General features: G+C 40.9%; 1 protein-coding gene across 3 annotated transcripts; it reads right to left on the reverse strand.

Moving 5' to 3' along the window:
* Window positions 1–10686: 10686 nt before the first annotated feature.
* LOC104900016 (retrovirus-related Pol polyprotein from transposon RE1) lies at window positions 10687–25836 on the reverse strand. Of its 3 annotated transcripts, none has more exons than XR_008970264.1 (5): window positions 24858–25815; window positions 13068–14804; window positions 12425–12960; window positions 11697–12205; window positions 10687–11064 (listed from the first exon to the last, which is right to left on the reverse strand). XR_008970264.1 is itself a non-coding variant. In XM_057396242.1 (5 exons), the coding sequence occupies exon 2, from the start codon at window positions 16704–16706 to the stop codon at window positions 14958–14960; it is 1749 nt and encodes a 582-aa protein (XP_057252225.1). In that variant the 5' UTR covers window positions 16707–17947; window positions 25091–25836; the 3' UTR covers window positions 10687–11064; window positions 11697–12205; window positions 12425–12960; window positions 13068–14957. The 3 variants fall into 3 exon arrangements, 2 of the variants coding, with proteins under 2 accessions (XP_057252225.1, XP_057252226.1); XM_057396242.1 differs by having other exon boundaries at window positions 13068–17947; window positions 25091–25836; XM_057396243.1 differs by lacking the exon at window positions 12425–12960 and having other exon boundaries at window positions 14062–17947; window positions 25091–25836.
* Window positions 25837–26072: the final 236 nt, after the last annotated feature.

Below are 26072 nucleotides of genomic sequence, written 5' to 3' on the forward strand. Positions count from 1 at the left end.
TAAGTGAAAACCTTTCTATGGGGTGCGACACGACTTATAATGCATTTCGGGTGCTTCGCACCATCTGAATTGCCTCAGAATGCAACCAAACTACCCATTAATTATTTTTGTCGTGCAACCATAGAATAACCCTGAAACAGTCGTAAAAGTTGTTCTTATACCTGTTCAAGGCCATGGAAGTCTTTAATATACCATCCCATTTTCCCTAGAGGCATGCCACAACATTCCGTGACCGGGTCTCGGGGACTTCTAAAATCGTAACTTAGAGCCATCAATTTTGACCATTTTAGGGCTCCTCCGGGCCCCGTCATATTTTTCGCCGAAAACTTTCCTATGAGGTACGACACGACTTATAATGTATCCCAGGTGCTTCGCACCATCTGAATTGCCCAAGAATGCTACCAAACGACTCTTTTATTATTTTTTCGTGCAGCCACGGAATGGCCCAAAACGGTCGTAAACGTTGTTTTTATGCCTGTTCAAAGTCATGGAAGTCCTTGATATACCATCTCATTTCCCCTCAAGGAATCCCACAAGATTCGGTGCACGGGTTCCGAGGCCTTCTAAAACCGTGACTATGGGGTGCGACACGAATTATAATGCATCCCGGGTGCTTTGCACCATCTGAATTGCCTCATAATGCAACCAAACCAACCATTAATTATTTTGTCGTGCAGCCACAGAATAATAACCCCGAAACGATCGTAAAAGTTGTTCTTATACCCGTTCAAGATCATGGAATTTTGACTTATAGCCTTGAATTTTGACCGTTTTAGGACTCCTCCTAACCCAGACATATTTTTCGCCGAAAACCTTCCTATAGGGTGCGGCACGAATTATAATGCATCCCGTGTGCTTCGTGATATGTCACATATATATATAGTTTTTAGATGCATTTTGATTGCATTTAGAACTCCTTTTAGAGCATTTAGGTGTATAATGGAATGAATTACGTAAGTTGTGCTCTACTACTCCCCGTTTGCGTGTTTTGATCATTTTCAGGTTACTTTGATGCAAATTGATTATGATTACCTAAGATCAAGCCTATTAATCATTGAAGATGAAGATATCTTGCACAAGGATCACAATGCATCATTTCGGGACAATTTCGAGTTAGAATGAAGCAAAGAGTTGGTGAAAGAAGTGTCAAAACTGACACTTGTTCACTATTTTGATCATAACTTTTGATAGAAAATTGATAATCAAGAAATTCCAGTTGGGTTGGAAACTAGACTTCAAGGGCTTTCCAATGATAGGTCACACGCCCAAATCCGACTTCTGGTTTGAGAGATACAGCCTTCGCAAGTTGACGCAAAATTGCAGTTTCTTCGCCCGGTCGACCGGGCGGATCCGCCCGACCGGGCGAAATCAAAATTTCTCTACAATGCAAGGCAAATTAGCCCGGTCAACCGGGCGAGAAAAGAGCCAAAATCGTTTACGCGCCCGACCGGGCGGATTTCGCCCGGTTGACCGGGCGGAATTTTTCCTTCGTCGTAAGTTTGCGATCACCGTCGCCCGACCGGGCGGATTTCGCCCGGTCGACCGGGCGGACTCTCAGGACGCGATTTTTCGGGTTTTTTAGCCGGTTTTGTATTTAGTATAAATAGGTTTTTAGTATTTTCGGGGAACCTATCTTATTTTCTACGTTTTTTAGGGCCAAACACTTAGTTTATTCTCTCTACTTTTGTTGAACTTTTACATTGGAAGATTATATAGATCGTCGATTTCCTTTTCCATCGTTCTTCAATCATTTGGTATTCTTCTCTACTTAGTTTAATTTCATGAATTCTTTTACTTTGATTATGTTTATCGTTTTCAATATCATCATGAGTGAGTAGTCTATTTCTAGGGTTTAGAGAGGGAAGCCATGTTTATACCTTTTTTATTGTGATTTGATGTTCTTCAATAATTGGATTGAATTAGAATAATTCCTATTGATTTGTTATACTTGCTTAATTCATGTAATTGCGCAATATCATGAGTTATGTTTAGCTAATAAGAATTAGAATCGAAAGATCATATTCATTAGAGGCTTATTACAATAGGTAGATTTGATTATGTTGAGCGACCGTACTGGCATATGTTAATCTAGGAGTTGTTAATGCCTGACCAAGGATTAGCGAAATACTTCATTTATTCGAACCTCAATCCAAGTGTTGTTGAACTTCATTATATTGATTAAACTGGTATAAGCATGGTGGACCGATCGATTGCCCTAGGTTTTTAATTATTTGATAAATTTCCATTTTTCTGCGTTCTAGTTTGTTCTAGTTTAGTTATTAATTCCTCAATTATTTTTCCTCTCTGGAAGTAGTTAGATAATTGAACATAAATCTGTAGAACTCCTCTCCCTGTGGATCGACCCGTATTTGCCAGTTTCTGCTAAACAGACACCGTGCACTTGCGGTATATTTTAAAACACATCACTTCGCACCATCTGAATTTGATAAATCAATTTTATATATAGTTTTTAGGCATATTTATGTTGCATTTTTAATGCATATTGATTTATATAGCTGCATTTTAGTTGCTATTAACCTGGATTATCTATTTTGGATGAATTGAATAATTCTTGTAAAAGGAGTTGATGAATGGTTGCTTTTGATCGATGAATTTATGTTCGTGGTTTATTCTCTTGTTCATTATAATCATATTAAGTGAAGTAGCTTCCATGAGGATCGCGGCATATCTCTCGAGAGTAAATTTGAGTTGAAAACGAAGAAATGCGTTAATTCCGAAGTGATAAAAACCGACACATGTTCACTCTTTAGATCATAACTTAAATTCTACAAATTGGATGGAAGTGATTCAAGTTGCGTTGGAAACTAGACTTGAAGATCTTCGCAACGATAAGTCACACGCCTATAGACGATGCCTAGAACGCAAGATACAGCTAGGGATGACAATATGGCGGGTCTGGGAAGGGTCCACCTGGACCCAGACCCGTTTATTTTTCAAAGATTTAGACCCGCCCCAGATCCTTTGGGTCTAGATTTTTCAGACCCATATCCAGATCCGTTGGGTCTAGATTTTTCTTCACATTTTTGAATGTATGTAATTAAAAATTTCGCCCTAATATATATAGGTTCCTGTATCCATGAGTAATGCATTCTCTAAACAAAATTTTAAGAATTAACTCATAAAATATTAAAAGGTTACAACTTACAAAGTTACAAGTCTTAGATGGAGTTACAATACTAACGAGTTCACAAGATCACAACTCATAAAACCTTAGAGTTTAGGTGAAAAAAAATTTCTAATATGTAAATGGGTCAGTGGGGCGCGTCTGGGTGTAGCATATGTGGACACGAACTCAAACCTGACTTATGCTCTCAGGGACCCAAACCCGACCCAGATCCATTGGGTCTGAAATTTCTGGACCCAGACCCTGATAAATGGGTCGGGTCTGGGACCCATTGCCATCTCTAGATACAGCCATCGAAAGTTGACCTTATGAATCTGCCTGCGAACCAGTGCCCAACGAGAGCTTCTTCATTTGTGCCTGAATTTATGATTTTGTGGTGCAACCACGGAGTGGCATGAAATGGTTGTAAAAGTTATTGTTAGGCCCATTCAAAGTTGTGGAAGTCCATAATATACCATCCCATGTCATCTTGAGGCATCCCACGACATTCGGTGCACGGGTCTCGGGGACGTCTAAAACGTGATTTATAGCATTCAATTTTGACCGTTTAAGGGTCCTCCGGGCCCAGTCATATTTTTCGCCGAAAACCTCCTATGGGGAGCGGCACGAATTATAATGCATCCCAGGTGCTTCCCACCATCTGAATTTCCCCAATATGCCCTTAAACCACCCATTTATGATTTTGTGGTGCAGCCACGAAATGGCTCCGAAACGGTTGTAAAAGTTGTTCTTATGCCCATTCAAAGTCGTGGGAGTTTTTAATATACCATCCCATGTCCCCTCGAGCCATCTCACAGCATTCAGTGCACGGGTCTGGGGACGTCTAAAGTCGTGACTTGGCCTTCAATTTTGACCGTTGTACAGCTCCTCCGGGCCTAGTCATATTTTTCGCCGAAAACCTTCTTATGGTGAGCGGCACGAACTATAATGCATACCGGGTGTTTCGCACCATCTAAATTGCCCCAGATGCAACCAAATGACCCATTTATTATTTTATCGTGCACCCGCGGAATGGCCCCAAATCGGTCGTAAACGGTGTTCTTATGCCTGTTCAAAGTCGTGGAAGTCCTTGATATACCATCCCATTTCCCCTTGAGGCATCCCATGACATTCGGTGCACGGGTTCCGAGGACGACTAAAACCGTGACTTGTAGCCTTCAATTTTGACCATTTTAGGGCTTCTCCGGGCCCGCTCATATTTTTCGTCGAAACCTTCCTATGGGTTATAACACGACTTACAATGCATCTCGGGTGTTTCGCATCATCTAAATTGCATCAGAATGCCACCAAACGACCAATTTTTTATTTTGTCGTGCAACTGCAGAATAACCCCGAAACGGTCGTAAAAGTTGTTCTTATGCTCGTTCAAAGTAGCGAAAGTCCTTAAAAAACCATCTCATGTTCCCTCTAGCATCCCACGGCATGCGGTGCACAGGTCCCGGAGACGTTTAAAACCGTGACTTATAACCTTCAATTTTGACCGTTTAAGGAATCCTCCGGGACCGCTCACATTTTTTACCGAAAACCTTCCTAAAAAGTGTGGCACAACTTATATTGAATCCTGGTGCCTCGCACCATCTGAATTGTCCCAGAAGGCCATCAAACGACCTATTTATGATTTTCTCGTGCACCCACATAATGGCCCAAAAACAGTTGTAAAAGTTGTTCTTATGTTCGTTCAAAGTCGTGGAAGTTCTTAATATACTATACCATGTCCCTCGAGCAATCCCACGACATTCGGTGCACAGGTGTCGGAGACATCTAAAACCGTGACTTACAACCTTCAATTTTGACCGTTTAAAGGCTCTTCCGGGCCCAATCATATTTTTCCCCGAAAACCTTCCTATGGGGTGCGACACGACTTATAATGCATCCCGGGTGATTCGCACCATCTGAATTGCCTCAGAATGCCACCAGACCACCCATTAATTAGTTTTTCGTGCACCCACGGAATAACCCCGAAACGGTCGTAAAAGTTGTTTTTATGTCCGTTCAAGGTCGTGGAAGTCTTTAATATACCATACCATTTCCCCTCGAGGCATCCCACGACATTCTGTACACGGGTCCTGGGACGTCTAAAACCGTGACTTATATATAGCCTTCAATTTTGACCGTTCTAAGCCTCCTCCGGGCCCACTCATATTTTCGCCGAAAACCTTCTTATGAGTTGCGGCACGACTTACAATGCATCTCGGGTGTTTTGCACCATTGGAATTGCCTCAGAATGCCACCAAACGACCAATTTATTATTTTGTCGTGCAACCACGGAATAACCCTAAAACGGTCGTAAAAGTTGTTCTTATGCCCGTTCAAAGTAGTGGAAGTCCTTAATATATCATCTCATGTCCCCTTGAGGCATCCCATGGCATGCGGTGCACAGGTGCTGGGGACGTCTAAAATTGTGACTTATAACCTTCAATTTTGACCATTTTAGGGTTCCTCCGGACCCGCTCATATTTTTCGCTGAAAACGTTCCCTTGGATGCGGCACGACTTATAATGCATCCCAGTTGCTTTGCAACATATGTATTGCCCCAAAATGCCACCAAACCACCCATTTATGATTGTGTGGTACAACCACGTAATGGCCCCAAAACAGTCGTAAAGGTTGTTCTTATGCCCGTTAAAAGTCATGGAAGTCCTTGATATACCATCCCATTTCCACTCGAGGCATCCAACGATATTCGGTGCACGGGTCCAGAGGACTTCTAAAATCATGACTTATAGCCTTCAATTTTGACCGTTTTAGGACACCTACAGGCCCGATTTTATTTTTCGTTGAAAACCTACCTATGGAGTGCGACACGACTTATAATTCATCCCATGTGCTTTGCACCATATGAATTGCATCAGAATGCCACCAGACCAACCATTAATTATTTTGTCGTGCACCCACTGAATAACCCCGCAATAATCGTAAAAGCTCTTCTTATGTCCGTTCAAGGTCGTGCAAGTCCTTAATATACCATCCCATTTCTGCTAGAGGCATCCCATGATATTCTGTACACGTTCCCCGGGACGTCTAAAATCGTGACTTATAACCTTCAATTTTGACCGTTTTAGGACTCCTTCGGGATCAATCATACTTTTTGCCGAAAACCTTGTTATAGGGTACGACACGACTTATAATGCATCACAAGTGATCAGCACCATCTGAATTACCCCAAAATGCCACTAAACACCCCAATTATTATTTTGTCGTGTAGCCACGGAGTGTCCCCAAAACGATCATAAAAGGTGTTCTTATGCCTGTTCAAAGTCGTGGAAGTCCTTGATATACCATCCCATTTCCCTCGAGGCATCCCACGACATTTGGTGCACGGGTTCGAGGACGTCTAAAATCGTGACTTATAGCCTTCATTTTTTACCGTTTTAGGGCTCCTCCAGGTCCGGTCATATTTTTCGCCGAAAACGTCTCTATCGGGCGCGGCGGGACTTATAATGCATCCCAAGTGGTTCGCACCATTGGAATTGCCTCAGAATGTCATCAAACCACCCATTTGTGATTTTGTGGTGCAACCACATAATAGCCTCGAAAGGGTCGTAAAAGATGTTCTTATGCCCGTTCAAAGTCATGAAAATCCTTAATATACCATCCCGTGTCCCCTCGAGGCATCCCACGGCATTCGGTGCATGCGTTCCGGGGACGTCCAAAACCGTGACTTATAGACTTCAATTTTGACCGTTTTAGGGCTCCTCCGGGCCCGGTCATATTTTTCACCGAAAACCTTCCTATGGGGTCGGCACAAGTTATAATGAATCATGGGTGCTTCAAATCATCTGAATTTCCCCACAATGCCAACAAACCACCCATTTATGATTTTGTGGTGCTGGCACAAAATGGCCCTGAAACGGTCGTAAAACTTATTTTATCCCCGTTCAAAGTCATGGAAGTCCTTAATATAATATCACATGTCCCCTCAAGGCATCCCACGACATTCGGTGCACGGGTCCCAGGGACGTCTAAAACTGTGACTATAGCCTTCAATTTTGACCGTATTATCGCTAATCCGGGCTGAGTCATATTTTTCGCCAAAAACCTTCCTATGGGGTGCAGCACGACTTATAATGCATCCGGGGTGATTCGCACCATCTGAATTGCCCAGAATGCCACCAAACGACCAATTTATTAGTTTGTCGTGCAACTACGGAATAACCTCGAAACGGTCGTAAAAGATGTTCTTAGGCCCGTTCTAAGTCGTGAAAATCCTTAATATACCATCCTATGTCCCCTCGAGGCATCCCACGACATTCGGTGCACGGGTCCTGGAGACGTCTAATACCGTGACTTATAGCCTTCAATTTTGACCGCTTTAGGGATGCTCCGGACCCAGTCAGATTTTTCGCCAAAAACCTTCCTATAGGGTGCAACACGACTTATAATGCATCCCGAGTGCTTTTCACCATCTGAATTGTCTCAGAATGCCACCAAACGACCAATTTATTATTTTGTCGTGCAACTACGGAATAACCTCGAAACGATCGTAAAAGATGTTCTTATGTCCGTTCTAAGTCGTGAAAGTCCTTAATATACCATCCCATGTCCCCTCAAGGCATACCACGACATTCGGTTCGTGCGTCCCGGATACGTCTAAAACCGCGACTTATAACCTTCAATTTTGACCGTTTTAGGGCTCCTCCTGGCCCGATCATATTTTTCGTCGAAAACCTTTCTATGGGGTCGGCATAACTTATAATGAATCCTGGGTGTTTCGCACCATCTGAATTGCCCCAGAATGCCATCAAACCAGCCATTTATGATTTTGTGGTGCTAGCACGGAATGGCCCCGAAACGGTCGTAAAAGTTGTTCTTATGCCGGTTTAAAGTCGTGGAATGCCTTAATATACCATCCCATGTCCCCTCGAGACATCCCACGGCATTCGGTGCACGAGTATCGGGGACGTCTAAAACCGTGACATAGCTTTCAATTTTGACCGTTTTCGGGCTCCTCTGGGCCCCGTCATATTTTTGGCCGAAAACCATTCTATGGGTGCGACGCAACTTATAATGCATCCTGGCTTATTCGCACCATATTAATTGCCCAGAATGCCACCAAACCACCCATTTATTATTTTGTCGTGCAACTACGGAATAACCTCGAAATGGTCGTAAAAGATGTTCTGATGCCCGTTCTAAGTCGTGAAAGTCCTTAATATACCATCGCATGTCCCCTCAAGGCATCCCATGGCATTCGGTGCACGCGTCCCGAGGACATCTCAAACCGTGACTTATAGCCATCAATTTTGACCGTTTTAAGGCTCCTCCGGGCCCGGTCATATTTTTCGTCGAAAACTTTTCTATGGGGTCGGCACAACTTATAATGAATCTCGGGTGCTTTGCACCATCTGAATTGCCCCAAAATACGTGTAAACAACCTATTTATGATTTTGTGGTGTAGTTACGAAATGTCATCGAAATGGTCGTAAAAGTTGTTTTTATGCATGTTGAAAGTTGTGGAAGTCTTTAATATACCATTTCATGTCCCCTCGAAAAATCCCACGGCATTCGGTGCATGGGTCCCTTGGGACGTCTAAAACCGTGACTTATAGCCTTCAATTTTAACCATTTTAGGGCTCCTCTGGACCCGGTCATATTTTTGGCCGAAAACCTTCCTATGGAGTGCAGCACGACTTCTAATGGCTCCCAGGTATTTCGCACCATGTGAATTGCCTTAAAATGCCTATAAACAACCCATTTATGATTTTGTGGTGTAGTTACGAAATGTCCTCGAAATGGTCGTAAACGTTTTTGTATGCCCGTTCAAAGTCGTGGAAGTCTTTGATATACTATCTTGTGTCCTCTCGTGGCATCCCACGACATTTGGTGCACGCTCCGGGGACGTCTAAAATTGTGACTTGTAGCCTTTCATTTTCACCGTTTTAGAGCTCCTTCGGGTTCGGTTACATTTTTCGCTAAAACCCTTCCTATGGGGTGCGACATGACTTACAATGCATCCAGAGTGCTTCGCACCATCTAAATTGCCCCAAAATGCCATCAAACCACCCATTTATGATTTTGTGGTGCAGCCACGGAATGGCCCGAAACGGTCGTAAAATTTGTTTTACGCCCGTTCAAAATTGTGGAAGTCCTTAATATACCATCCCATGTCCCCTCGAGGCATCCCACGGCATTCGGTGCACGGGTCTCGTGGACGTCTAAAACCGTGACTTACAGCCTTCAATTTTTACAGTTTTAGGGCTCCTCCGGGCCTCGTCATATTTTTCGCTGAAAACCTTCCTATGGGGTGCGACACGACTTATAATGCATCCCAGTGCACATCTGAATTGCCCAGAATGCCACCAAACGACCAATTTATTTTTGTCGTGCGGCCACGGAATTTCCCCGAAACGGTTGTAAGTTGTTCTTATGCCAGCTCAAAGTCGTGGAAGTCCTTAATATATAATTTCATGTCACCTCGTGGTATCTCACGGCATTTGATGCACGAGTCTCAAGGACCTCTAAAATTGTGACTAATAGCCTTCAATCTTGACAGTTTTAAGGCTCCTACGGGGCCGGTCATATTTTTCGCCGAAAACCTTCCTATGAGGTGCGACACGACTTATTATGCATCTCAGCCTTGAATTTCGGCTTTTTAGGACTCCTCTAGGTCTGGTCATATTTTCGCCGAAAATCTTCCTATGGGGTGCTGCACAACTTATAATCCATCGCAGGTGCTTCGCACCCTCTGCATTGCCCCTAAACCACTTATTTATGATCTTGTGGTGCAACCACGGAATGGCCCGAAAACGGTCGTAAAAACTGCTCTTATGCCCGTTCAAACCCTGGGGGTCCTTAATATAACCTCCCATGTCCTCATGAGGCATCTTACAAAATTCGGTGCACTGACCCAATGACGTCCAAAAACGTGACTTATAAAGTGGTCAAGGAAGTATAAATTATAGCAATTGCGCTTAGAGTATAAATGAAAGGAGTGAAACAAAGTGAAAAGACTCATACGTTAAATTCATAATTATTGTGAATATGAAGCTCTCATATAAAGATAATATTGGATTTTCTCTTGGAAGCGCAATCGTTTTGACTCTGGAATATGGTAGTCTCATTCCTAAGGGCAATGTATATTCAAGCATTCAAAGGTACTCTCCCGTGCCGATAAGTATGAAAACTTGAGAGTGACTGTTGTCACCCTCACCCGTCTCCAGGATGATCTAGTCACAGGTTTTCACTTCTCAGTGAGTGAAAGATTTTTCCTTGGTCAATACGTTCATAAAGGTGCACAGCAGCACGAGTTTTATCCATAATTAGGCGTGGCCCCCTGCGCGAGCCTTATTTTAAAAGTCAAGCTTTGGCTCCCTAAAGACTAAAGAAATGGATAGGGGGGCTTCTGCAACAGGCTATGCCACCCGAGTAAGGGGAGAGTCCAGCTGCATCCTTTTAATGGATGAACTTGATGAACGTAGTGATTTTTGTTGCCAGCGCTTTCCCGAGCCGAGCCGAAATTCTTGCAAAAGACAGAGTTATCTTTCTCTTTTCAACCCATTTCATGAATAAAATGTGACCAATTGGTTAACCAACAAAACGACTTGTTACAAATAATATCTTGTTGCATCGAAACATATAAATGTTGACTAATCTGGCTTGCATGGAACGATTCCAGTTATTTTTGCCCCCGCCCCTTTCTCGTACCCAAAAAGGCAGAGAAAGAGGGAAGATGCTTTTTGGCCAATAGCTACATAAACACATATTACATTTTGTCCTTGTTGATTGACCCTCATTACAGCTTGCGATGTGTCGTACAAAAAATGAGCAATTGAGATATTTTGCAACCACGGACAAAATGCATAACTCAAATGAAGCTAAATTTCACCTTCAAGTGCAACTCCACATTTTAAGAATTTTTGGACAACAAGGGAGCGCCAAGAGATCCTTCGCAGAAGGGCTCTTATCTTAGTGGTCCACACCTGAGTTACATGAAAAAGGATCCATGTACAGTTACAATATAGACATGAAATTTTGAAAGGAAAAAAAAAAAAACAGATGCAATTTTTATAAAAAGTAATTACATAACATGTTTTCTAATCATCTGAAACATAATCAATATATGTTTATATCAAATATAAACATGCCCCCCAACAAGAACTGTCTTACACAAGAATCGAACTTTTCATCACACCTGAATTCCAATGTATTGTTCAGATACTGAGTTGCATATCTGTTTTCTTGAGAAGAGGCCAGAGAAATATGATCAGGTGTACATGTTAAGGATAATTAGAACATTTCGCTTCCTGTTGTCAACCCAATTAGGCAAACAAACTTCTAAAATTAAAGATGCTTTAACTTGGGATGATGACCTTAGTAGTCTCAGGGCACATAATTACAAGCTCTAGATGTAATTAGCCAAAAAAAGCTTTCATAATAACATGACAGGCTAAAGATTAAGCCTTTGAGTTTGTTGAATTGCTAATATTGCTTATCTACTTGCTAGTCGCTATGCAGCAGTTTGTCATAGGCAACTCAAGATGCTTGTTTCATACTATACAAAAGCCATCTACAAGAGCAATCAATTACATATTAACAAAAGAGGAGAAATTACCAAGATTAAAGCGCCAAACGTCATGAAACAAGCATCTCCTGTAGTGTTAGATGCAAAAGACCAACTTCAAACACCATCAGCAAGCAATCTCATCATATTTTGCCATTTATCTTTCAGATCAATCTCTGTTCTATCCTGAAATATGTCCTCAAAAATTATGCTGGATTTCTTTCCATTTTCCTTTACCAAACTTTCTTACCCCAGTTGAATAGAACGCACCCTCAATGTGTCTACTTCCAAGTGGAGTCCAGAAGTTCCTCTCTCGCCTTAATGAAAATTTAAAGTCTTCATGCTTCTCTAGCAGGACACGAGGGTTGAACCTCTGCACAAATTACCGAACAAGCCCCATCCGACACAAATGTAGAGCTAGAACCATTGGGCTCCATTAGACTCAGCTTATGTTCTTGCTGCTTTTCTGGATCATGAGTCTCATTGCATCGGGGATCTCCTGTGAGCTTGTCAAACATATTCTGATTGAGCTCTCTAGGTGCAAGTACTCTTGATTGTGCCTGGATTAATGTCATCACAGATGACCAAGACTCAACTATTTGAGAAGGATGGAGACATTGAGTAAGACATTGCATTTAAATACTCTTCTAATTTCGAAGCCCATATTTATAAGAGAAAATAAATATACAATTGATTGCATTAATGCAGCCAAATAAACGCACTCAGGTCATATTAAAATATTCTCAAAACTTGATACAAAGCCTTTTGTTGAATCTTACCTCCACCGATTGTAGAGTTCAATCGAGATCATTCGTATACTGTTAGATATGTGTTGCATGTCAATTGGGCAGAGGAGTGCATGTGGTTAGGGAAGCACCATGAATGCAAATTACGCAATAGAAACACCACATATTAGATTTTCATTTTCTTTATTATTACATTGGTGCAATATGAATATGCCAAAGTGTCTGCAAAGCTTCAAGAAGAGGATCTGCCATAATAGCGTGCAGTTCACTAAAACTGCTTTTAATAGCTTCTTGCACCGTACATTTCAGGTGGTGCACGTATCTTACAACCTTTCTGGTTTTCTACCAAGATTCCATACTCATGTTTTCCGCTTTTGTAAATGACAGGCTATGAGCTGTTTGAGAAGCACCAGGACAAGGATCACTCACAGAGTGTTGCAGTAGCACGAAATTGGATTGAAGAACTTCTTCCGTTGTATTAGTAAGGATGAGGATGTAGACACGTAGTTGGCCATGTTTATGGAGTCCTCTACATCCTCATCATCCGCATATAGATCACTGGGTAGGATCTGAACAACAGCCAATAACATAATTAGGGGACGTTTGCTTTATGAAGGGGAAAGGGAAAGGGTTTAAAATTGTTGTTTGGGTAGAAAACCCCATCTCCTTTTCTTACCATTGCACCACCATATATCCACTTCCTCCTCTTTCTCAAGTTCCGCCGGCCACCACCCTTCCCCTCACCACCTGCCGCTGCCTCCTTAAGGCAGTCCATGACCACCGTGGCACCCCCTTGTACCACCACCCCCTCCTTTCTTTTCCTTCTCCACCACAATTAGATATGAAATTTGAGGTTTTAGAGGTCAAATTCGACCATTTTCACTCACTTTCGACTTTGATGTAGTGAGATTCATTAGATTGTTGAGGTAATTAAAGGGGTAGAGTAGTGAGTAGTGACTATATAGGGAATGAAATAGTAGTAACACAAAGGTCATGTTACTCCATTCATATTCAATATTGTACATAATAAAAGAATTTCTGAAAAGTGGACATCACATCCAAGGAAAAAGATGTCAAGACTTTTATAACTAATGAGCATGTACTTCGACAAAATCACAAACGCTCTATTAGACTAAACTCATCGTCCCCCACCCCAAGAAAAAGATAAAAGGCTGTAAGAAGTAAGAACTAAGAAGAAAGGGGGAAAAAATGCAGCTGGAGCAGAGACAGAACCAGCATCATAGCTGATAGAGCCTCGCATAGCACTCGCAATCCTTGAATGTGTCGTGTTCTGAATTTACTATCAGTTTAGGGGTTTTTAAATAGTACAAAATTGACATGGAAACTCAGATTATTACTTTACACCTCAACAAATTGGTCGAATCATTTCCAATTCAGATTAAATGTATTTTGCACTTTCTGTCTGTATAAGTGTACAGTTAGTTGGCTGGTGAAGTTCATATATTATCAAAACTTACCAACACAGGTCAGTCATTCCATTAAAGCAACAGGGCATTGCCCCCTCCATTTATATATAAATCGATGATATAGTATAGTAGTACTATCCAAGGAACCAAAGATATTTCAAAATACGAAAACTACTTGATTTTCTTAGCATCCTAAGCTTGTAATTTAACTTCTCTAATTACACTCCAAACAAGCTACTTTACCTCTTTAAGACGATTCCTCCGCCTGTATCCTAATGCAGGCGTATGAATTTTCCATTATTGTTTTACAACGTAAGTCACCCTACAAAACCAATGCACTATATAATACTTCAGTCCACGTCTGCCCTAATTTTCACTTAATATGGCTACTTTGTGCAGTTCCAATACAACATATATCAATCAACTAAACGAAAAGTCTAATGTGTCAGCTACAACCTTAAGCGCCCAAAATTAAAAGGCAAAGCGAATAACTTAATATGCATAAAGTTAACTAAAAATTCAATAGCACCATCCAAGAAAAATAATTTAGAAAAATTAAGCAAAATCTACCTGAAGTAGCAACCAGTTTACAACAAGGCAAATTCGAAGCCATCAAACTTCATTCCTTCTCATGTCTTCCAAACAAATAACTATAAACAATCAAACTAATATGCAAGATATATGCACAAAATTTCAATAACACGAGTACACGACCCAAAATAACAGCAATTACACAACAATTGAACAAATTATACCTTTAATGGCAAGAAAAAAAATTTAGAAAAATTAAGCAAAATCTACCTGAGGTAGCAACCAGTTTAGAACAAGGCAAATTCGAAGACATCAAACTTCATTCCTTCTCATGTCTTCCAAACAAATAACTATAAACAATCAAACTAATATGCAAGATATATGCACAAAAATTCAATAACACGAGTACACGACCCAAAATAACAGCAATTACCCAACAATTGAACAAATTATACCTTTGTCAAATATTAGGTTAAGCTTAGCTTTCATATCATCATAATGTGCAATATATACAAGAGAGATATTAGGAAACCCTTACAATAAGGAAACAAACTATCCTTTCCTAAATATCTTAACAATATTGCCGATAATATCTCTAACACCCCCCCTCAAGTTGGAGCATGGAGGTCACAAATGCCCAACTTGGAAAGTAAAAACTCAAATTGCATCTTCCCAAGTGCTTTGGTGAAAACATCAGCTAGTTGAGCAATAGTAGGGACATAAGAGGGAGCGATAATGCCCTCCTGAATAGCATCACGCAGAAAGTGACAGTCGACTTCTATATGTTTAGTTCGTTCATGAAAGACAGGGTTGTGAGCAATATGAAGAGTCGATTGACTATCGCAAAAGAGAGGGATAGCCTTAGGATGATGCACGCCGAGGCTCAACAAGAGACCCTTAAGCCATTTGAGCTCACAAGTAACAGATGCCATAGAACGATATTCCGCCTCTGCAGATGAACGAGAAACAGTATGCTGTTTCTTGGTCTTCCAAGAGATAGGGGAAGAGCCAAGAAAAACTAACCAGCCAGTGAGGGACCGACGAGTAAGGGGACAGGCCGCCCAGTCAGAATCACACCATCCTTGAAGAGACAAATCACAATCAGAAGCTAGGAGAATGCCTTGACCCGGACAACCTTTAAGATAGCGCACAATACGGTGCGCGCCATCCAAATGAGTCTGCGTAGGAGCATGCATAAATTGAGACAAAACATGAACTGCATAAGTGAGGTCAGGGCGAGTAACAGCTAGGTAAATCAAGCGGCCCATGAGACGCCGATAAGGCTCTGGATCGGCAAGGAGAGGACCGTCGTCGCGACCGAAATGATGGTTCTGCTCAATGGGGGTGGCGGCAGGCTTCGAGCCAAGTAAGCCGGATTCGGCAACAATATCGAGGGCATATTTCCTTTGACACAAGAAAATACCGGAAGAGCTACGGGCAACCTCAAGACCCAGAAAATACTTGAGAACGCCGAGATCCTTCATATGAAAGCAAGTACCCAAATAGTCTTTAAAGGCTTGAATAGCAGCGGAATCATTACCAGAGAGAATAAGATCATCGACATAAACCAGAACATTAATCTGTACACCCGACTTAGTATATGTAAACAGAGAATAATCAGAGTAGGACTGACAAAAACCATAAGTTTTGAGTGCAGAGATCAGTTTTGCAAACCAGCAACGAGGGGCTTGTTTCAAGCCATAGAGAGATTTGCGTAGTCTGCAAACCATATTCGAAGAGGGAGACTGAAAACCGGGGGGAAGCTTCATGTAAACTTCCTCGCTGAGATCACCATGAAGAAAGGCATTGTGAACATCCATCTGATGCAACTCCCAATTCTTGGAGGCAGCAATAGCTAGAAAAGCCCGGACAGTAACCATCTTGGCGACCGGAGCAAAGGTCTCAGTATAATCAAGACCCTCAGTTTGATGATTACCGAATACCACCAGACGAGCCTTAAACCGCTCAATACTCCCATCAGAGTTGTATTTAATTTTGTACACCCATTTGCTCCCAAGAGCCTTTTTACCTGCAGGGAGAGGTTCCATAGTCCATGTGCCATTTTTTTCAAGAGCAGAAATTTCATTAGTCATAGCCTGTTGCCATTCAGGATGTCGCATAGCCTCTTTGAAAGAGTGAGGTTCGGTACCTGCAGTGATAGCCGCCAAGAAGTGGCGGTGTTTCATAGAGAACTTGTCACAACTAACGTAATGTGCTATAGGAAATGGCGTACCTGAGGAAGCTGACGGAGAAGGCGAAGAGAGAGATGGACTTAAGGAACCGGTGGGAGCACTAGAAGCCAGAGTGGTGCAAGTAATAAAATCCTTCAAGCGAGTGGAGGGCACCTTAGCCCTCATACCGCGACCCAAAACCGAGGTAGCATCACTCGAAGACTCGGGCGGCCCAGCCGAGGGCGAGGCAGCAGGTGGCCCATCATTGGGCGGGGCTGTAGGAGACCCAGCAGTGGGCGTGGCAGCAGGTGGCCCAGCTGGGGGCGGAGAGGAAGCAGGCGGCTCGGCCGCAGGTGTGTCGGGGCCCGAATCAACATCGACGGGAGCAAGGTAGGCATCCCAATCAAGGCAAGGAGTCGAGATATCAATAGGAGCAGCAGTAGACTCAGGTTAGGAGCCGAATAGGGAAAAACATCTTCAATAAATTTCACATCCCGGGACACAAAATACTGACGAGACTCCAGATCATACAATAACCAACCTTTTTTAGCAAATGGATACCCCACAAAAACACACTGCCGACTACGTCTAGCAAACTTATCACCCTTAGAACGTTGATTGTGAGCAAAACACAAGCAACCAAACACCTTCAAATCATCAAAATGAGGGGAGACACCGAAAAGAAGCTCATAAGGGGTTTTCTTATTAAGCAACATGGAGGGGGTACGATTAATAAGATGGGCAGCAGCTAAGGTACATTCACCCCAAAAATCAATAGGAAGATGAGCTTGGAAGCGTAGAGCGCGAGCAACATTAAGGATATGTTGATGCTTGCGTTCTACCCTGCCATTTTGCTGAGGGGTGCCTACACATGATTTCTGAAAAATAATTCCCATAGTCTCAAAAAATGGCTCAAGACACAAAAACTCTGTGCCATTATCACTACGCACAATCTTAATCTCCTGAGAAAATTGACGTTTAATCATAGCAATGAAAGACATGAATAAACGCAAAACTTCAGTTTTATCAACCATTAAATAAATCCATACAGCACGGGAATAATCATCAACCAAAGTCAAAAAATACCGAGAACCACAAGAAGAAGGTGTTGAATAAGGACCCCACAAATCACAATGAACCATCTCAAAAATCCGAGAGGCTTTATTGTCACTCAAAGAAAAACTACACTTAGGCTGCTTAGCTTTATGACAAACGACACATCCTTTATCTAAATGAGGGGTAGAAGAAACAAAAGGTAGTAACTTCACCACAGCCTCAGAAGGGTGCCCCAATCGCGAGTGCCACAGAGCCAAAGTCGAAGCCTCAGAGCTAGAAATAGAAACCGCAAGAGCAGAATGTTGTTGCCGAAAATAATATAGTCCATCCCGTCTCTCACCCGTTCCAATCAGCGCCCTCGAATGAAGGTCCTGAATAGCACAAATGTTAGTGGAAAAAGTGACAAAACAAGATAACGCATCACTAAGCTGAGTGACAGAAATCAAATTACACTGCAGATTAGGAACATATAATACATCGTTTAAGACAAGAGTGGCACTCAAATGAACATTGCCGGAGCTCGTAGCAAGAACCGTAGCCCCGTTAGGGAGACCCACAGGACAATCAACAATAGACTTAATATTACGGAGATGAGAAAGATCACCCGTGACATGATGTGAGCAACCAGTATCAATAATCCATGAAGAAAGCACAAACTTACCACTTAGACGATTAGTCGGAGTAGTAGAAGAGTTACCAAAGGTAGCAAACAAAGCTTGCCACTGTTCTGGAGTTATGGCGGGGATAGGGCTGCTCGGACCCGGAGCAGGAGTAGGTTCGGCAGGCGTGGCATTAGCACGAACAGGACCGCGACCGCGGCTAGTAGAGGCAGGTGGTGTGGGGTTGCGACCACGGCCACGAGAGATGTTATTTTCAGCTTTGTTGCCATATCTTTCATACCACCAATCAGGAGTCCCATGAAGAGAGAAACAGGTGGAGTCATCATGACCCGTTTTATGGCAATGAGAACAAGTGAGACCGGATTTGTCCGGACGGGCGGAGGACCCAGCCCCCCCTCGGCCACGGCCATTCGCGCGAGAATCAGTGCGCACCGCGAAACCGAGGACCTCGGGTTTTTCATCCTTGATGCGAGTGAACCCCCGAACACGTTCCTCTTGTGAAACTTGTTGATAAGCTTTATTAAGCGTAGGTAACGGATCATGAGACAAGATAGAGGAACGAAGAGTGCCATAGTAGTCTGAATATAAGCCGAAAAGAAATTGATGAAGTTGATCATTGTCGCGGCGTTTAAGAAGGGCCGGACCGAGATCACCACACTGACACACAAGGGGAGGTTCATGCAAAGCTAATTCATCCCATAAAACCTTCAATTTGCCATAATAAGTGGCCACAGGCATAGTCTTAGATTGCTCACAACGGATAATATCGGATTTAAGTTGATGAATTCTAGGCCCATTAACGACAGAATAACGTTCATGAAGGTCATCCCACAAAACTTTCGCATTATCATAATAGGAGAGAGTTGAACTTACCTCGGGATCAATAGTATTCGTGATCCACGAGACGAGCATGTAGTGAATAGTGTTCCAGTCATCCTCGGTACACGGCGGCGTAGGAGCGGTGAGAGTGCCGTCAAGAAAGCCAAATTTCCGGCGAGAGCACAGGGCAATACGAATAGCACGGGCCCAAGAATCGAAGTTATCGGATTTGAGACGCATGGGAGTGATGAAGTCCCCTGGGCGATCCTGTGGGCCGAGAAAAAACGGAGAGTTTATGGTGATTTTGGTGGCGCCAGCCGGTGGCGGGGTGGCGTCGTCGCCGGCCATGAGGCGACGGCAGTAGGTAAAAAAAATTGGTTTAGGGTTTGGAAAAGAGATTGGCTCTTGATACCATGTCAAATATTAGGTTATGTAGCTCAGGGAGCTTCTGTTATCTCTCTGGTGTCTGTTATAGCTTTTCACTTTCTGTTATTACTCAATGATGAGCTGTCATAAAGTTGTTAGAGTTAGTTTTAGTTTGTTACAATTAGCTTCTCCTACACTCTAAACTTTCTCTCTTGTATATATAGTTCTTCTATGTGTTTCTCAGATTAAAAAAACACATTTCTGCTCCTAAATGTTTCTTTCTTTTCTGTGAGATAAACTTGAATATCTCAACATGGTATCAGAGCTTCAGGCTTATATCTGATCATTTTTTGATCTTTGATGATTGATTGCAATCATTGTTAATCTGAAATCAAGACAAATTCCAGAATTTTTCTGTTTCTTTTGATCTAAATCAACGATTTAAGTTGATTTTCTTACATTTTTTGTCCAAATTCGATTCAAATCAACAATCTAAAGTTGATTGTTCTTGAAATTTTCGTCTGATTTCATCCTAAATTCCGCAAATACAACAGTTCAATCTGTTCTTAAAACTCTTCTGAATCACTTCTTGATCTTCAATTCTTTGAAAATGACAGAAACTTCACAAAACTCAGTTTCACAGCCTCAGAATAGCCTTGTAGGTTATACTGATAAATATTTTTTAGGATCAGGAGATCAACCTGATCAGAATCTTGGAGCTCATAAACTCAATGGTGATAATTTCCTTACATGGAATCGAGGTATTAGATTAGCATTAGGTGCTAAAAATAAACTGACATTCATTGATGGTAAGACTGTCAGACCTCCATCAGATTCAGTAGAATTACAGAAGTGGTTGAGGAATGATTACATGATTCAATCATGGTTATTGAATTCAATGGACAAAATCATAGCTGAAGGATTCATATTACAGCAATCTACACAACAATTATATGAAGAAATTGTTGAGAGGTATGGCCAATCTAATGCACCTCAATTCTTTGAATTACATAAACAACTTTCTTCAATTCAACAAGGATCTGATTCTATTGTGCAATATTATTCAAAATTGAAAAGAGTTTGGGATGAAATACAATTGTTAGATGGATTTCCTGATTGTGATTGTGGAGCTTTAGATAAATGTTCTTGTGGTATTCTGAAAAAGGTTCTTAGTGCTGATCAAAAACAGAAGTTAATACAACTTCTTGTTGGTTTAGATAGGGGTTATGACACAGTCACTAATAATATACTCAGTATGGATCCTTTGCCAAATGTTAATCGTGCATATTATATGTTACTACAAGTTGAAAGGCAGAATAGACTCACTATTCAGCAAGATTCTTCACTTCAAACCAGTGCTTTTGTTTCCATGAAACAATCATCCTTTCAAAACAACACCTCTCATGTTCATCCTTCCACTGACAAAAGAGATGGTAAAAGGTTTAAATATGATAAAAACCTTAGAAAATGTGACTATTACAAGAAGAATGGTCACACTATGGACCAGTGCTTCAAATTGACTGGAGTATATCCTGAGTGGTTTCTCAACATGAAGAATAAGTCTACTGCTTCTGGTTCTGCTCCTAAGATGGCTGCTCATGTTAGTGATACTGCTGGAGGGAATTTGTTTAGTGATACACCACTAGACCTTCCTACTCATCCTTCCACTTCACCATCTCAAGTTGATTCTGCCTTAGTCCAAGCTGTTTATAAAGAGATGATGAAAATGGTTCAAACTCATGGTCCAGCTTCAGACCTTCATTCATCTGTGAATTTTGCAGGTATTCTTACTGCTTCCACAGTTAATTCAGTATCTCTTTTTACTGATAAAATGGCTTGGATAGTTGACACTGGTGCTACAGATCATATGATCTGGGATATAGCTTTATTTGCTTCTTATAGCACTTTATCTACTCCTGTTAAAGTTGGATTACCTGATGGTTCCACCAAATTTGTTACTATATCTGGTACTGTTAATCTTACAGACAAGATCATTCTTCAACATGTTCTTTTAATCCCACATTTTACTCATAACCTCTTATCTGTCAGTAAACTTTTGTCTCAAAATCATTTAATTGCTTTATTCACTGCTTCTTCATATCATTTACAGGACCCTACCACTAAAGAAATTCAGGCTAGTGGATATCAACAGGCTGGCTTATACAAGTTCAGTTCTGTTTCTTCTTTGAATTCTGCTGTTAATACATCTTCTTTGTCACATACTAGCAATCATGTTAGCACTACTCTTCCTACACTTAGTATTTTACATGCTAGGTTAGGTCATTTGTCTGTTCAGAAGATGTCAAAGTTGTCTATACCACATAAACATAATAATACAGCAGATTTCTCTTGTGAACCTTGTATTTTTGCCAAATCTCATAATTCTTTTTTCCTATTTCTATTTCTCATGCTGGTGCTCTTTTTCAATTAGTCCATGTGGATCTTTGGGGTCCTTACAGACATTCTTCTTTATCAGGAGCTAATTATTTCCTTACTATTCTTGATGATTTTTCAAGAACTACTTGGACTCATTTGGTTTCTACCAAACTCAAGTCCCTAAATTAATGACTGAATTCATAGCTTATGTTGAAAATCAGTTTAACACTTCTATTAAGATCATTAGAAGTGATAATGGTACTGAAATTTTTCAAGAAGTTTGCACTAACTTGTTTGCTAGCAAAGGTATATTGCATCAAAGAAGTTTACCTGGCAAGCCTCAGCAGAATGGTAGAGTGGAAAGGAAGCATAGGCATTTGCTTGAAACAGCCAGGGCCATCAAGTTTCATGCTGCTCTTCCTAATAAGTTTTGGGGAGAATGCCTATTAGCTTCTACATACTTGATCAACTTGATGCCTTCTTCTGTTTTACAGTGGAAAACCATATGAGTGTTTAATGCAACATGTTCCCTCTTATGATCATTTGAGAGTCCTTGGATGTTTGTGTTATGCTTCCTACAAATCCTCTGATAAATTTGCACCTAGGGCAAGAAAGTGTGTTTTCCTAGGCTATCCCTATGGTCAAAAAGGTTATAAACTTTTTGATCTTGAAACTCACAAATTGTTTGTCAGTAGAGATGTTCTTTTTCAAGAACATATTTTTCCTTATAAAGAAGTTTCTTCTTCTCTTGATGTTTCTTCAACCTCATCTCCTCCTAAGTTGGTTAGTCCTTCTATTCATGATGATGATATCCCTACTTTCTTTCACCTTCTTCCTCTACTTTACCTGTCACTTCTGTTTCTCCTTCACTGCCTTCAATTTCACCTATTTCTAATTCTAGGCCTGTTACTTCTACAGAATCTACTTCTGTTATTTCTTCTCCTCCTTCTATTTCTACTCATCCTCCTACTGTTTCTCCTATCATAAGAAGGTCTACTAGACCTCATATTCCTTCTACTAAGTTTAAAGACTTTGTTGTTCCTACCTCTATTGTTCCTTCTACTAATTCTCTTTCTTCTTCTTCAATGCTTACTCTTGCCCTGAATTATCTCATTTACCTCATTCTCATCTTGCTAGCTTAGCTAATGTTCTCTCTCATATTGAGCCTTCTTCTTATGCTCAAGCTAAAAATGATCCTAGATGGGTAGATGCTATGGATAAGGAGATTGAGGCACTTGAGAAGAATGGTACATGGACAATTGTTGATCTACCTCCTAATGTCAAACCCATTGGCTGTAAGTGGGTTTTTAAAACAAAATTTAATCCTGATGGTTCTGTTGAAAGGTGCAAAGGTAGGCTGGTTGCCAGGGGAGATAGGCAAATCAAGGGTAAAGATTTTAAACACACATTTAGTCCAGTTGCTAAATTCACAACTGTTAGGACTATTCTTGCTGTTGCTGCTGCATGTAACATGGAATTGCATCAATTAGACATTAATAATGCTTTCCTACATGGGTTTATTGAAGAAGATTTTACATGACACCTCCTTTGGGTTACAAGAAGTTAAACCAGGTCAGGTATGCAAGTTACAGAGGTCTTTGTATGGTTTAAGACAGGCATCTAGGCAGTGGAACTTGGAGTTAACTAAGTTTCTTCTCAAACTTGGTTTTCAGCAATCCAAGTATGATTATTCAATGTTCACTTTGCATTCTGGTGATAGTTACACAATTGTTGTAGCCTATGTTGATGATCTTCTAGTTGCTGGAACACATCTTGCTTCTATCCAAACTTTGAAATCACAACTTCATGCTGAATTCACTATTAAAGACTTAGGCCCTTTAAAGTACTTCTTGGGGATAGAAGTAACTCGAGATTCTTCTGGTATTCTCCTCAATCAAAGGAAGTATATCTTAGATCTTCTTCACAATACTTCCATGACTGATTGCAAGATTGCAGATTGTCCTTTTCCTCCAGGACTCAAGCTTAGCAAACATGATGGTGCTCTTATGACAGATCCTGAATGCTATAGAAGGATCATTGGCAAGCTTTTATATTTGAACATGACAAGACCTGACATCTCTTTTGCTGTTCAGCAACTTAGTCAGTTCTTATGTGCTCCTAGAGTTTCACACTTTCTTGCTGCTCAACATGTTCTTAGATACCTCAAGGGCACCTTACATCATGGTTTGTTTTATTCTGCTGATACTACACTACAAGTTCATGCCTACTGTGATGCAGACTGGGGTAATTGCATTGATTCTGCTAGATCATTAACTGGCTACTGTGTGTTCCTTGGTACTTCACTTATTTCTTGGAAAACCAAGAAACAGAAAGTTGTTTCTAAGAGTTCTACAGAAGCTGAGTATAGAAGTATGAGCCACACTACCAGTGAACTCACTTGGGTTTCCAATTTGCTGTCTGATCTTAAAATTGTTATTCCTACTCCAGTTCCTTTGTTTTGTGATAACAAAGCAGCTCAGCATATTGCAGCTAACCCTTGCTTACATGAGAGGACAAAACATCTTCACATTGATGTTCATTATATCAGGGAGAATGTTGAATCTGGTTTCATTGCTACACACCATGTTAGTTCTCATATGCAGCTAGCTGATCTTTTAACCAAGTCTCTTGGTGCTTCTCATCATAAATTATTATCCTTCAAGCTTGGCCTTGTTTCTTCCTCTTCTCCAAGTCCAGCTTGAGAGGGGGCTGTAGCTCAGGGAGCTTCTGTTATCTCTCTGGTGTCTGTTATAGCTTTTCACTTTCTGTTATTACTCAATGATGAGCTGTCATAAAGTTGTTAGAGTTAGTTTTAGTTTGTTACAATTAGCTTCTCCTACACTCTAAACTTTCTCTCTTGTATATATAGTTCTTCTAGTGCTGTAATCTTCTCTCAGATTAAAAAAACACATTTCTGCTCCTAAATGTTTCTTTCTTTTCTGTGAGATAAACTTGAATATCTCAACAGGTTAAGCTTAGCTTTCATATCATCATAATGTGCAATATATACAAGAGAGATATTAGGAAACCCTTACAATAAGGAAACAAACTATCCTTTCCTAAATATCTTAACAATATTGCCGATAATATCTCTAACAACCTTTAATGGCAAGAAAAATAATTTAGAAAAATTAAGCAAAATCTACCTGAGGTAGCAACCAGTTTAGAACAAGGCAAATTCGAAGCCATCAAACTTCATTCCTTCTCATTGTCTTTCAAACAAATCACTATTAAAAAATCAAACTAATGTGCAAGATATAGGCACAAAAATTCAATAACACGAGTACACGACCCAAAATAACAGCAATTACCCAACAATTGAACAAATTATACCTTTAATGGCAACAAAATTGATACAAGGAAGTCTCTCCACCTCGTCCCCCGCCAATTCGATAAAGGAAGATCCCACAATCATCCAAGCTTCCTTCATATAAGCCTGAAAACTTTCAAAAGACTCATTTCTAGCGTTCCTCATCAAAATCTTCTTAACAAACACTCGAATCAGAAATGGCAGTCTCAATATCAGCCTACTAACGGTTATATTTTCCGCTGATTTCAAAACCTTCGTTTCACAAACCCTAGTTGTCTGCACACTCTCCACTACTTCGAGGCAATCTTCATTTTCCTCCATATTTTCCTCCAAAAATCTTACCGTACGATCAGCAGGAATCGCACAGTAAGCTTCTTTCATGGAACTCGATGCCGTTTTCCCCTTTCTATGATCAATTCGTCGATAATTTCCAGAATTTCGAGAACATTCTAGGAGATGGAACCATTTGATTTCGTCTCTGGTTCAATTTTTCGCAACAATAACATCTTGCTCAAGAAGTAATCGTTGTCATAGAGAGAAGAAAGTGCGCCATTGATGATTTTCTCGTTAATTCGTGTTTGCAGAAAAATTTGGGGGGTACAATTTGAGATTTTTGTGCCCATTTCATCGCAGAAGAGAGAACCCTATAGATTGAATTTAAAAGGAAATCTGATTATAGTCTCAAAAGTGGAGTGCTTTTTTGAAGAGTTTCAACTTCGATGACGGAAATATGGGGGCGGGAAAGCGTCTTATACTACTAATCAACGAGTTGTATATGCCATGTCGCGATGCGTCCGTCAACAACCTTATGAAATGAATGTACATATTTATTTTAATCTTAAATTATTTTGGTAGTGAGGTAAATTATTGAGGTTTTTTTGTACATGTTATTATCTTTCTAAATTGAAAATAATCGATTTTTTAACAGTTCAATACCGTCGATGAAAAATTTGGTCGATGATTAAATAATTTCTTGTAAGCGGCTTTATTATAGTTCTTTAACGA

Source organism: Beta vulgaris, chromosome 7, assembly GCF_026745355.1.
Source record: "Beta vulgaris subsp. vulgaris cultivar EL10 chromosome 7, EL10.2, whole genome shotgun sequence".
Classification (NCBI taxonomy): domain Eukaryota; kingdom Viridiplantae; phylum Streptophyta; class Magnoliopsida; order Caryophyllales; family Amaranthaceae; genus Beta; species Beta vulgaris.

Coding starts and splice junctions, on each gene's coding strand:
- LOC104900016 (XM_057396243.1), bottom strand. CDS start 16,706: ATGAGGGCTAAGGTGCCCTCCACTCGCTTGAAGGATTTTATTACTTGC.